At 29.4% G+C, this 12,088-nt stretch overlaps 2 protein-coding genes across 8 annotated transcripts; both read left to right on the forward strand.

The window, feature by feature from the left end:
- The first annotated feature begins 1,359 nt into the window (after nucleotides 1-1,359).
- LOC122528157 (senecionine N-oxygenase-like) lies at nucleotides 1,360-4,169 on the forward strand. Of its 2 annotated transcripts, none has more exons than XM_043653002.1 (8): nucleotides 1,360-1,634; nucleotides 2,192-2,402; nucleotides 2,493-2,631; nucleotides 2,709-2,970; nucleotides 3,052-3,155; nucleotides 3,224-3,311; nucleotides 3,386-3,549; nucleotides 3,635-4,169. In XM_043653002.1, the coding sequence occupies exons 2-8, from the start codon at nucleotides 2,215-2,217 to the stop codon at nucleotides 3,941-3,943; spliced, it is 1,254 nt and encodes a 417-aa protein (XP_043508937.1). In that variant the 5' UTR covers nucleotides 1,360-1,634; nucleotides 2,192-2,214; the 3' UTR covers nucleotides 3,944-4,169. The 2 variants fall into 2 exon arrangements, with proteins under 2 accessions (XP_043508937.1, XP_043508938.1); XM_043653003.1 differs by lacking the exon at nucleotides 1,360-1,634 and adding an exon at nucleotides 1,859-2,051.
- Nucleotides 4,170-4,271: 102 nt separating this feature from the next.
- On the forward strand, nucleotides 4,272-11,729 carry LOC122528142 (membrane-associated guanylate kinase, WW and PDZ domain-containing protein 1-like). Of its 6 annotated transcripts, none has more exons than XM_043652943.1 (11): nucleotides 4,272-4,508; nucleotides 5,292-5,367; nucleotides 5,443-5,668; nucleotides 5,756-6,159; nucleotides 6,237-6,425; nucleotides 6,498-7,626; nucleotides 7,710-7,845; nucleotides 7,913-8,443; nucleotides 8,527-8,697; nucleotides 8,759-8,893; nucleotides 9,818-11,729. In XM_043652943.1, exons 2-11 carry the CDS (start codon nucleotides 5,322-5,324, stop codon nucleotides 9,980-9,982), a joined length of 3,132 nt encoding a protein of 1,043 aa, XP_043508878.1. In that variant the 5' UTR covers nucleotides 4,272-4,508; nucleotides 5,292-5,321; the 3' UTR covers nucleotides 9,983-11,729. The 6 variants fall into 6 exon arrangements, with proteins under 6 accessions (XP_043508878.1, XP_043508875.1, XP_043508880.1 ...); XM_043652940.1 differs by having other exon boundaries at nucleotides 4,274-4,508; nucleotides 6,486-7,626; XM_043652945.1 differs by having other exon boundaries at nucleotides 4,277-4,508; nucleotides 6,486-7,626; nucleotides 9,140-9,956.
- The last annotated feature ends 359 nt before the right edge of the window (nucleotides 11,730-12,088 follow it).

A 12,088-nucleotide genomic window follows, 5' to 3' on the forward strand; every position in this document is an offset into this window, starting at 1 on the left:
TCATTCGAATATCAATAGATAAATAAAATATTATCAGAATGTATAAAAAAATTATGTTAAAAATTTTAAAATATATTTCTCTTTTAATAGATTTTACATGACTATATATTCATTTTAATGTCAATTATTGCAAATAATTAAATTAAATGTAGAAACATCATTTTTAAATATGAACAATAGAAACAGCAATAAGAACAATAGGAAAAAAAATTATAATTTTCCGTTATCATTGTTTCTTATGATGTTTCTATGAACATTTATTAGTAGAAAACACTACTTTTTATACTATATAAAATATCTCATTTTTTTCATAAATTTTTAATCACTAATCAAGATATTGGCGAGATAAAGCGGGCCCATGGTTCTGTGGCGCCAAAATACTGTAAATACATTTTCGCTAGATCTTTTGTTTTTTATTTGAATAAAAACCATTCTCATATCTTTTATAAAGTGTTTCTTTTTCAGAAATGTTCTCAGAATCTGACATCTAGTCAGTATGTTGCATTATTACGTGCTGCATAAAGAATTTTTTAGAAAACTGCAAGATTTTCTTGACCAAGACTTTGTGCATCTGCTTTTTAAATTTTGATGCCAATTTACAATTATTTGGAATTAAAATTAAAATTATAACGAAATGTTATAACTCTTATACTGATAAGGAAAATCTCTTTTATCATTTGAGATTGAATACTCTATATTTTTAGTTTTCATGTAATATGCTACTTTTGGAAAAATTTGTACATTTTCACAAAAATTTTTTTTTTACTGAAAATGAGAGAGGAATTCTATTTTCGAATTTATATTTATAACAGGATATTATACGAGGATTTTTTATTATAAAAACATATTCTAAAAATTTTATAGATAATTTCGTAATTTATCGAAATTATAACATTAAAATTATTGATGACTACAATTTCGTTCGCAGTTAAAACTTTTGTATCAAAATAGTTATATCAAAGTCTAATGTTTATAAAATACATTGATTAAAAATATATGTTATCTGTTGGATTTGAAAGATGCTGTTGTAATGTTATCAGACTCTATCTCTTTTATCTGTTATGAAATACATGACATAGTACTACAAAAAATGATATATTTTTATCTTTAATATATTATTCTATAATGATATATTTTTGTTATATTAGTTTATATTTTTCTTAAAATAATTAATTCAAACTTTTTATATGTAAAAGATAATATATAATTTTATATATATTTTATATGTAAAAGATAATATATAATTTTATATATATTTTATATATAAAAAATAATATATAATGAATTTCTACTAAATAAATGTTGGAAACTACTAATTACGTGATACCACGAAAAAAACCTGAGAACAATTCAAAATTCCTTTAACGTTTCAAGGTTGATGTAACAGCAGATTTCCAAAGATGGAATAAGGTCGCTGATAGTTATTTCTTCTCGCAACAAGAATTTTATACGTGTATCTCTTATATAGTAAACATATAGAATACATGACGACCTTGTTATCAGCAGTAGCCACTTTTTGAACGATACATTTTAACTTTGATTATTTCGCGCTGAGCATTTCGTATTTATTCACTGACCGTAATACATGGTTTCTACGAACAATTCTGTGCGAGATTATTTGATTTTATTTTCTTGTAAGTAAATTGTTACATCAATCAACATAACTCGCATTCTATTAAATTAAAATAATTTATAATCAAAAGTCGTTTTTTTTTAAACACATATATGTACATACAATGATCTTATGAAATGTGTCTTTCCATAATGATTCTAAAAAGTTCATCAAAAAAATTGTTAATTATTACAATATTTTTTTATATTTTATTCTAAGTTTTTGATTGAAATATATTTTACTATTCAAGATAAGAAAGTTAGTAAGGAAAGTGTTCTGCAAGAGAAAAAAGAAGGAACGTTCGTGTTTATAACTTTCAATCGTAGTACCTTTCCCATATGTAACTTGACTACATATAGTATATCAGTACAGTATAAGCTGTCAATGACAATCTACATCTTCAACATTTGATTTCATTTTAAGAAATCAATGATAAGTAGTATACGTTAAAAACTATCTTTTATATCGTAACTTGATCGTGATCGAATGAAAATAATAGCCCTCAAAAGAAATTATAATCGTGCATTAAAAGTTCGAGAAAGTGTGTTAGTAAAAAAAAGTGTATTTAAAAATTTACAGATTTTATCAAATTCTTATGAAATATGAAGATCGCTGTGATCGGTGCTGGATCAGCTGGTCTTGCTGCCCTACGGCATTGCACTTTCGGTACATATGAGGTAGTATGTTATGAAAAAACAGACCAAACAGGTGGTACGTGGGTTTATAGGGAAGAGACTGGCTTAGATCGATACGGTTTACCAATACACACTAGTATGTACAAAAATTTAAGGTAAGTTAATTATAAAAAAACATTGAATACATGATAAACTGTTTATTACATTAATTTTTAATAATATATTCTGTTGTTTGTATTATATAGAACGAATCTTCCAAAGGAAGTGATGGGATATCCTGATTATCTTGTTCCAGATTCCCCCGACAGTTATTTAACTCGTACGCAAATACTTGAATTTTTAAATTCGTATTGCGATCATTTCAAACTTCGACAATATATTCGGGTACTGTATAATTTTTAAGGATACATTATATTATTTTTTATTATTATATAAAAAGTATGTAAATGTACATTTCGTAGTTTTTACACAATGTTGAATTAGTGGAACCATCGAAAGGTGACCGGAAGTGGACGATTAAAGTAAGAAATCTGAAAGAAAATACCATCGTAACAGAATTTTTCGACGCAGTTATGGTGTGCAATGGTCATTACTTCGAGCCCAGTATACCAAATTTAAAAGGGCAGGAAACTTTCCAAGGACAACAATTGCATAGCCATGATTACAGAGTGCCGGATATTTTTACCGATAAGACTGTAGTTGTACTTGGCGCCGGGCCTTCCGGTATGTGACATTGCTTGTGACCTTTGGTCTTCCTTTTTGCGTTATAAAATATTTTCTTAATACTGTTTTTTAAATAAACAGGAATGGATTTGGCTTTGGAAATATCAGGGAAAGCAAAGTGTGTGATTTTAAGCCATCATTTGAAGGACCCTATAGGCACTATATTTCCTGAAAATGTTGTTCAGGTAACTGATGAAAAGCAAATAAAACACATTAAGAGGTAAGAAACCTTATCCAAGTTTCAATTTTTTAGAAACCAGATATAAAAGAAGTAACCGAACACGATGTTGTTTTCGAAGATGGTAGTAAAGAACCCGTAGATGTGCTTTTTTATTGTACAGGTAGATAATTTTAATTAAACTTTATTTATAAAGCGGCAATTTAATTATCTTCTTTTTTTTCTTTTCGATCAAAGGGTATAAATATAGCTTCCCCTTTTTGAGCGAACAATGTGGAATACGGGTAGATTCCAATATGGTGACACCATTATGGAAGCATCTAGTATCGATTGAAAATCCCACCCTGGCCTTGGTCGGTCTTCCCTTCTATGTTTGCGCTTTTAGCATGTTCGACCTGCAGGTACGACTTAAAGAAAAACTGATGTTATAGCATTTTTTTTATCGCATGGACTAGTTTAGTATGGGTCACTATTTATTGATCGAAGGTGCGTTTTCTCCTACAATATTGGTCTGGCAAGAAAGACTTTCCTTCCAAAGCGAATATGTTAAAAGAAGAAGCGAAAGAATTGGAAAATCGCAAAAAGGAAGGTCTAGGAAAAAAGCACTTTCACTTGATGGGATTTAAGCAGGATCATTATTATGATGATTTGGCAAATACTGCAGGAATAACACCACTGCCTCCGGTTCTTACAAAATTGCACAACGAAAGCAGTACGCGGTTCTTAGATGATCTGGTGCATTATCGAGAAAGTAGATATAAGATCATCGATGATTATAATTTCATTCAACTTTGACAATGTATTTTACTCGTGATACAAAATAAATATTTGCCGATCTTATGCAATTAGTGTAAAGGTATTTTGTGCTGGATATATCCAATTATAGAGATTATGTAAGATTATGTAAACTGAAAACTACTTTCTTCTTTTATCTTCTAATAGGAGTGGTATATGAATTATAAATTGGTTTGTTATATGATAACATAATCATAAAATTAAAAAAAAATATTTTGTATCAAAACGAGAGTGGAATTTTATTCTAAATATTTTTCCAAAATAACTTGGATTCTCCTAAATATGTTTTGTGATTGAATGTCGCGCCATGAATTAATGCATGATCCAACCGCAAGGTGATGCATGAACGTAGACATTAGTTAAATGCCTCGGTTGTGTGTATGCAGTATCGACTGTGATGTAGCTGTGTAACGAATGCACGAGTACGTTTCACTCCATTATCATTTCGAAATGATGAGTATTTCCGCGGTCCCGAAGTGATTCAGTGCCGAAATATTTCAGACCGTTTTTGACGGCTGATCCACGATGGTTGAATCAATCGGGAAGCATATCGAAAGAAATCAACGTAAGTAAGTTTTTGTAAAGAAAAGTATCTGTGGAATATATATTTTCCTAGTTCACGCTATCATTATTTTCTATTTGCTGAATTTCTATATGCTACTTTGATTATACTTGTACACGATTGTACATGATATTGAAAGCAACGTATCATTGCATAGTAGAAATCTTGTTCGATCTTTTACCGTGACAAATAGTTTTATTTACGTCGACGAGTCGGCGACGTTGCTTTTCTAGATAGAAAGTTGCATTCAATGATGCACGATATGTGGGCTACGCACAGGCTCTCTCGGGTGAATGCATTCGTAAGAATGCATTCACGTCCGCCGTGTGTGTTCTTCTTCTGCTTTATATAATTTTACTACGGACACCTGTCCGTCAGGTTCTCGAGTATCGTATCAATATCGGCATTTGGAAGAGAGTGTCGAGGAAGCTTAGCTACTGTGTAGCATTTTCATTTTTGTTATCAATTCAAATATTTAAAATAACGAATAAAAGAATTTTATCCAATCAGGATAATACGATCTGCTAGTAACTAATCCTGAAAAAATGAAAAAAATGTTTTAGAATGTCGGGTGAAATGTGTGTTATATTCGTGAAATATAATCCATGATTCTGATACGGTGTGTTTTCTTCTGACGATATTTCATTTCGCATTTTGTTGTACTATTGTCTTACATATAGAATTTATGAATTATGGCAACCGGTTGTTAATTGCAATATAAAATATTTGATTTAAATTTAATATATGTGTGTGTATTTTCAGATTTAATTCTTTTATTATTTATAGGATATTAAGGTAGTACTAAAGAAATGTAAAATGGCTACAAAAACAGAAGATACATCTATTGATAATACTAATGATGGTACAAAAATTATTTGCTATTGCTTCTAATTGTATTTGTAAGTATTGCATGCTATTACAGTACGTGTAATTTCAGGAGAGAGCATGGATAAAGAAGTACTAGCAATTAGTGGAAGTGATGAAACTGATCATCGTATTCCACCAACATATTTGTATAATTCAGGTTCTGAGCAAAATACAGGACTATCCAGTCAGGACCAAACCAATAGAAATCGTACTCAAGCTACAGAAGATCAATTAGGACCTCTACCACCAAACTGGGAAAAAGCTTATACAGATACAGGAGAAGTTTATTTTATAGAGTATATATAATATAAATTATATGCTTTTGGAAATAAATTATATTTATTATAAAATTATATAAGTTAATATTGTTGATTATTTTACAGTCATAATACAGGTACTTCTCACTGGTTAGATCCACGTTTATCTAAGTTTCAAAAAAGATCTCTTGAAGAATGTCTGGATGATGAATTACCATATGGTTGGGAAAAAATAGATGATACTCTTTATGGTACATATTTTATTGATCATGTAAATCGTAGGACTCAATATGAAAATCCTGTATTGCAAGCTAAAAGGGCGCAACAAAGTTTAGGAGAGAGAAAGAGTCCTAACTTTACAAGAAATCCTGATAAATTAAAAGGCCAAAGAATCAGAACAACTTTGATAAAGAGTTCAAGAGGATTAGGATTTACAATTGTTGGTGGAGATGACTCAGTTGAGGAGTTTTTACAAATTAAAAGTGTGGTACCAAATGGTCCAGCATGGTTAGATGGAAAATTACAAACTGGTAATATATAATCACATAAAAAGTATTGTTCTTTATCATAGAGCAAGAGTTTCTTCCAATTTGAAATTATATTACAGGGGATGTATTAGTATATGTTAATGATACATGTGTTCTGGGTTTTACACATAATGAAATGGTAAATGTTTTCAAATCAATTAGTAGTGGTGAAACTGTTGCATTGGAAGTGTGTCGTGGTTATCCATTGCCATTTGATCCAAATGACCCAAATACAGAAGTAGTTACGACTATTGCTGTTAATGCACCAGGTAACAATCTTGCCGAATCATAGCATATTTTTGTTAGAAGAATAAATTTTATTTTCTCAGATATTTTAACAGAAGATCCCAGAATGTATATGGATTTAAACCCTGCTCTGCAAAGTAATGGCCGTTTCAATTTTTTGGATTCTACATTCTTGCCAGTACATAGTCTTCAAAATGGTGAAAATCTTGCTACAACTTCTGTCAATTCAATGCCAGATCTTTGTATTTCGGATAAGATTAATACGATTAAGAGACCTAGTAGTACAGATATATTATTATCTGAAAGCAATGATTTGAATGATTGTAAAGACTCATCAATGTCTTCCAAATCAGAGTTTCTCAGTATTGCTATTGTAAAGGGTACCATGGGATTTGGATTTACAATAGCAGATTCAGCTCATGGTCAAAAGGTTAAAAAAATTTTAGATCGTCAACGTTGTAAAAATTTAATGGAAGGTGATATTTTAGTAAACATAAATGACATTAATGTAAGAAATATGTGTCATTCAGAGGTAGTACAAGTTTTAAAAGATTGTGCTCGCAATGAAGAGGCATTGATACATGTACAGAGAACAACATCCAAATCGAACGAAAAAAAGGAAAAGAATTCACAAGATTTCTTTAGAAGTAAAACACCGACAGCTGATATTTATAGTACTCAAACAAAAACTGTTGTTCCAAGTCGACCAAAAACCCCACTTATCGATACTAGGAATCGTCCAAAGTCTCCACCCAATGCAATCAGATCAAACTGGAATGAACAAAGCGAGAACGAATTAAATCCACTCGATAATCGATACAAATATTCAGAATACACACATAGCATGTATTATAACGATCCGTATAAAGCAAATATTGCAAATTTATCTGACAATTTTGTTACAATGACAAATTTAGATGATGAGTCTGTAAGAAATGGCATAAAAAGAGATTGGGTTACAAATGATAAATTAAACATAAGTAATGATGTATATTCTATTGATATACCTCACCATGACAACATGTTAAAACAAAATGGATGTTTACATTCAGACTATTATAAAGATTTGTATACATCACAGTCCCATTCTCAGTATAGTGAACAGGATTATAATGTATATTCCATTGGTCAAGAACAAAATGTTGATACTGGTGAAATATGGGATAAACGGAAAGAGACTACTAGTTTTGAGCATGAGCAACCACATTCCAGTTCAATACCACGGTAAATAGTTTGGATTCATTCAGTTTATATTCTCATTAATTATAGTTCTCATCCAAATATAAAAATTATTTTTCATATTTTAGATATCCTCAATATAGCAACGAGTTAGTGTGTCCGATGGTGCCTGATATAGAATGGATAGAAACATTGGTAACTTTAGTAAGGCAAGATACAGGATTTGGATTTAGAATAGTTGGTGGTACAGAGGAAGGATCTCAAGTGAGTTAAAAAATTGCTTACGCTTTCAAGTGAAAGAAATCAAAAGTATTGATAATGTAATTGTCAGCAGGTTTCGGTCGGACATATAGTACCTGGTGGGGCAGCAGATTTAGATAACAGATTAAATACAGGTGATCTAATAATGTCTGTCGATGGTGAGAGCGTCATGAATTCGTCACATCATCATGTCGTTCAGTTAATGATAGCTGCCGCACAGAACGGTAGAGTCACTCTAGGAATTCGTCGTCGAATTAACACTCAAGAAAATCTTCAAACTTCATATAATAGACAAATGAATCTCCAGTATCCTTATGACGTGACGGTTACTAGAATGGAAAATGAAGGTTTTGGTTTTGTTATTATTTCCTCAGTTAATAAAGCCGGTTCGACAATAGGTAGAATAATTGAAGGTTCACCCGCGGAAAGATGCGGGCGATTAAATGTTGGTGATCATATTCTTGCCGTTAATCATGTAGATATTACAAATGTTTGTCACAAAGACATTGTGAATTTAATTAAAGACTCGGGTTATTCCGTTACATTAACAATTGGTTATCCTCTTGATGATTGTTGTAGTAATACGTCTCTATCTCAAAAGGTATTATATTAACTATGAAATAATTTGTAATTAAATTCAATATATAATCAGTTATAAATACAGTGTTTAATAAATTACTTCAGGATGAACTAACATGTGATGGAGATGGAGGTCAATATCATGCTGTGGAATTGACTCGTGGAACTAGAGGATTTGGTTTTAGTATTCGTGGGGGGCGTGAATTTCAAAACATGCCATTATTTGTTTTACAGATTGCAGAAAATGGCCCAGCATCTATTGATAATCGATTAAGAGTAAGTGTGATGATATCAAAATATAATAATTATATAATTGATATAATCGATATTTTTTTAGGTCGGTGATCAAATAATCGAAATAAATGGAATTAATACTAAAAATATGACACATACAGAAGCTATTGAAATTATACGAAACGGTGGACCATCCGTTCGACTTTTAGTTCGACGCGGTTGTCAGATGCCTTCAGTGGTAGGTGCTCCTCCACACCTCTACGATATGAATATATGAAATTAACCATCCTGAATAACATTAATATTAAAAACATTAACGATATTTTGCAAGTGATGATACTAACATTGCCCTTTTATAATTTTCCTTGATAATTTTACTTGAAGTTTCAGAGTTTAATATTAGGTATTATAATATAAAAAAAAAAACATTTAAAGACAACATGAAAAAAAAAAAGAATGATTGCAAGAAGTTGTTTTATTACAGTGAGAGTTAGATTAATACACTCACACATACACATACACACACACACACTGTTTTATAGTACTATATCATTTAGTACAGAAATATCTGGTGCAAATGGGAAACAGTGTTATATTGTATATTTTATGGAGTTGGTTATACATATATGTAGGTATGTAGTAAGATATATACTTTTTATATGCGACACATTGAAATCAATTTTTACGACACTCACATGTCCAATTTTTATATTTGATAATGTGACTAGAGCTTCAAATTATACATATTGCAATTCAACAATATTAATACAAATGTAGACATGATTGTTGATTCTCAATGAATATAATAGTATTAATATTAATTATGTATTAATTATAATATGTTTTAATAATTAAAATAAGACGTTTTACATACTTTTAAATTGAAGGAAAGAATATATGAACGACTTTTCTTGCAGCTGAATATGACTTGTGAAAAGTCCGATTTATAGGGATGATACTCATTCTAACAAAATTGGACTGGTGCTAACTCTATTTAAATTATCTAATTTCTGAAAAAACAAAACATTAATTCATCCTAACACGTGTGATAGCTTGAGAGTATTGTGCCTTACGCGTGTTCCATATTTAATAACAAAATTACTAAGCAAAAGCTTAAGCTTCTGGAGTAATTACAAATTTTTTTTATTAAACTTTATTGTAGAGTAATCTCACAATCGACCAAATAAGTATTCGACCGATTGATGAGGGCACCCCACGCAGACATTTATTGAAATTACACGAGATGGGTGTGTACCCTAAAAAACGTCAGAAAGTTCGATTTTTTATTTTACTTAACTGTTGTTCATCTAAAAACAAATATTTATGATATGCAGCTATTTGACATAAACGTAATATTTTATTCATAATTTCGTATTAGAGATCAATTTTTGGACAAAGAATTTTCAAGATCTTTACTATTAGATTATTTTCGATTTTTCATAATGTAATTGTGTATTGAAATTCATTGTATAAACGTGAGTTAATGCGACCAAATACGGTAAACTGTGAATGTTAATGGAGTATGATCTATTTGTAATAGCAAATAGTATTGATACCCGTGAAACATACAGAAGTTACCTATTTTAATATATATATATATAGAAAAACGATTTTGTACTGACAAATTTTCAACAAAAAAATCTTGTAGACTGAAAAGTATCATCTAAATTAAATATTTTTATATACTCTGTAGTAATGCACTCAGGAATCTTTTGATAAATTCAAATATTATTGTGATTTTAATCTATGATATGAAACTTTTTAGTATACAACTAATGAAGAATCTCATTGAATTTATTAATTGATACTTTATTTTCTTACTTTTTGAACAGCATTTAAAGAATATAGTATCGATATTGTTTTTGTTTTAATATAATATTTATTATTAATTGTAATAGATATATATATGCATATAGCAATAATTAAATTAAGTACTGATACAACCAAAGAATCAAATGCACTTAACAAACATTTAAAAATACAGTGCAAAAGATTAATACAAAATATATGTTACTGCATTCATATTATTTAAAGTTCTTGTTCAAAATACTATCTTTCTCCTATTAATTATAAAATAATGTTTGTAATAAATAGATTGCGATGAGAAAGAAGTCATTGACGAGATTAAATGAATTCTTTTTATGGAAATGATTTTTTCCAATCTTTTTGCGACATTAAAATACGTTGAATGTTGAATGAAATTAATGAATATATTTTTTTACTAGTAAGTTGATAATAAATAAGAAAGAATACTTAGTAAAATACAGTGAATTAAATAAAAAATCGACTTAGATTGTATTTCTCAAATATTAAAAAAAGCACTTCAAAGAATTTGAATGTATGTGTGAAATTTTCATTGTTATTGTATATTACTTATATAAGCAATTTTACTGTATATCTTATCAACGATAAACAGTGATAAACGCATTTAAAACGTATCGCATTTTACTTATATTATAGTTATTATTGTGTTTATTTTTATAAGATACGCATACATATATACATATATACATATACACACACCTATAGAATTTGTACAGTATGTTGGATAATGCAAACAAGTTTACAATTGTAAATATACATATTATAGAATTATATGACATTATCGATAGTTATAAGCTCTTCATAAAGAATTTTAAAAATAATTTTTTAATTGAAATGTATTTACTATCTTTGTAATTTTATTATTAAAAAAAAAACTTCATGTCTTCTGCAGTAATGTTACAATTTTCTTTCTTACCAATGCGTATTGCATACATTCATTACAAATCGTATGTAAGTTAAAATTACTTCGTCGTCAAATTTGTTATTTTATCACTGCCATGTAATTATTATATAATTAATTATATAATTTTTCTGAAACACTTATTGCAGACAAGTATTCAATATAATTTTTTCTTACACTTATTGCAGATAAGTATTCAATATTGTACAAGTTCTTTGTTACTATCGATAATCGCTGGTTGCAATGAACCGAGTGAATTTGAAAGATTGATGTTGTTACTAGAATTTTATTATAAGATCATCTCATGTTGTTGATACGTATGTCGAAAATAAAGATCTATAATTAACAATGTTGAGTCTGTTCTTAAATAAAAATTACTATTCGTCAACAGAAATCCGAAAATATGAAAATTTTAACAGTACGAACAAGAATGAGGATCTGAACGATTTGAAAATGGCGCTTAATAGAAGATATCGCGGTCAACAGTGAACCTGCACCTATATTTCCAAGAATGCAGCGCTCGACGTCTTATGACGTCAGCCACTGTCAGCAAGCTACAACTTTCAAAACGCATGTTTTTTACGTTTCTTGTGTTCTTGTATCTTTAAAATAATTAAGAAGTGTAATCAGAAACGTTATGGGAATGTTACATTTGCTTAAATTACACAATAAATTTGCGTAATCGTTTTTGCCGTATCGTTCGATTTT

This window comes from Frieseomelitta varia, unplaced genomic scaffold, assembly GCF_011392965.1.
Source record: "Frieseomelitta varia isolate USP_RPSP 00005682 unplaced genomic scaffold, Fvar_1.2 scaffold_246, whole genome shotgun sequence".
In the NCBI taxonomy this organism is placed as follows: Eukaryota; Metazoa; Arthropoda; class Insecta; order Hymenoptera; family Apidae; genus Frieseomelitta; species Frieseomelitta varia.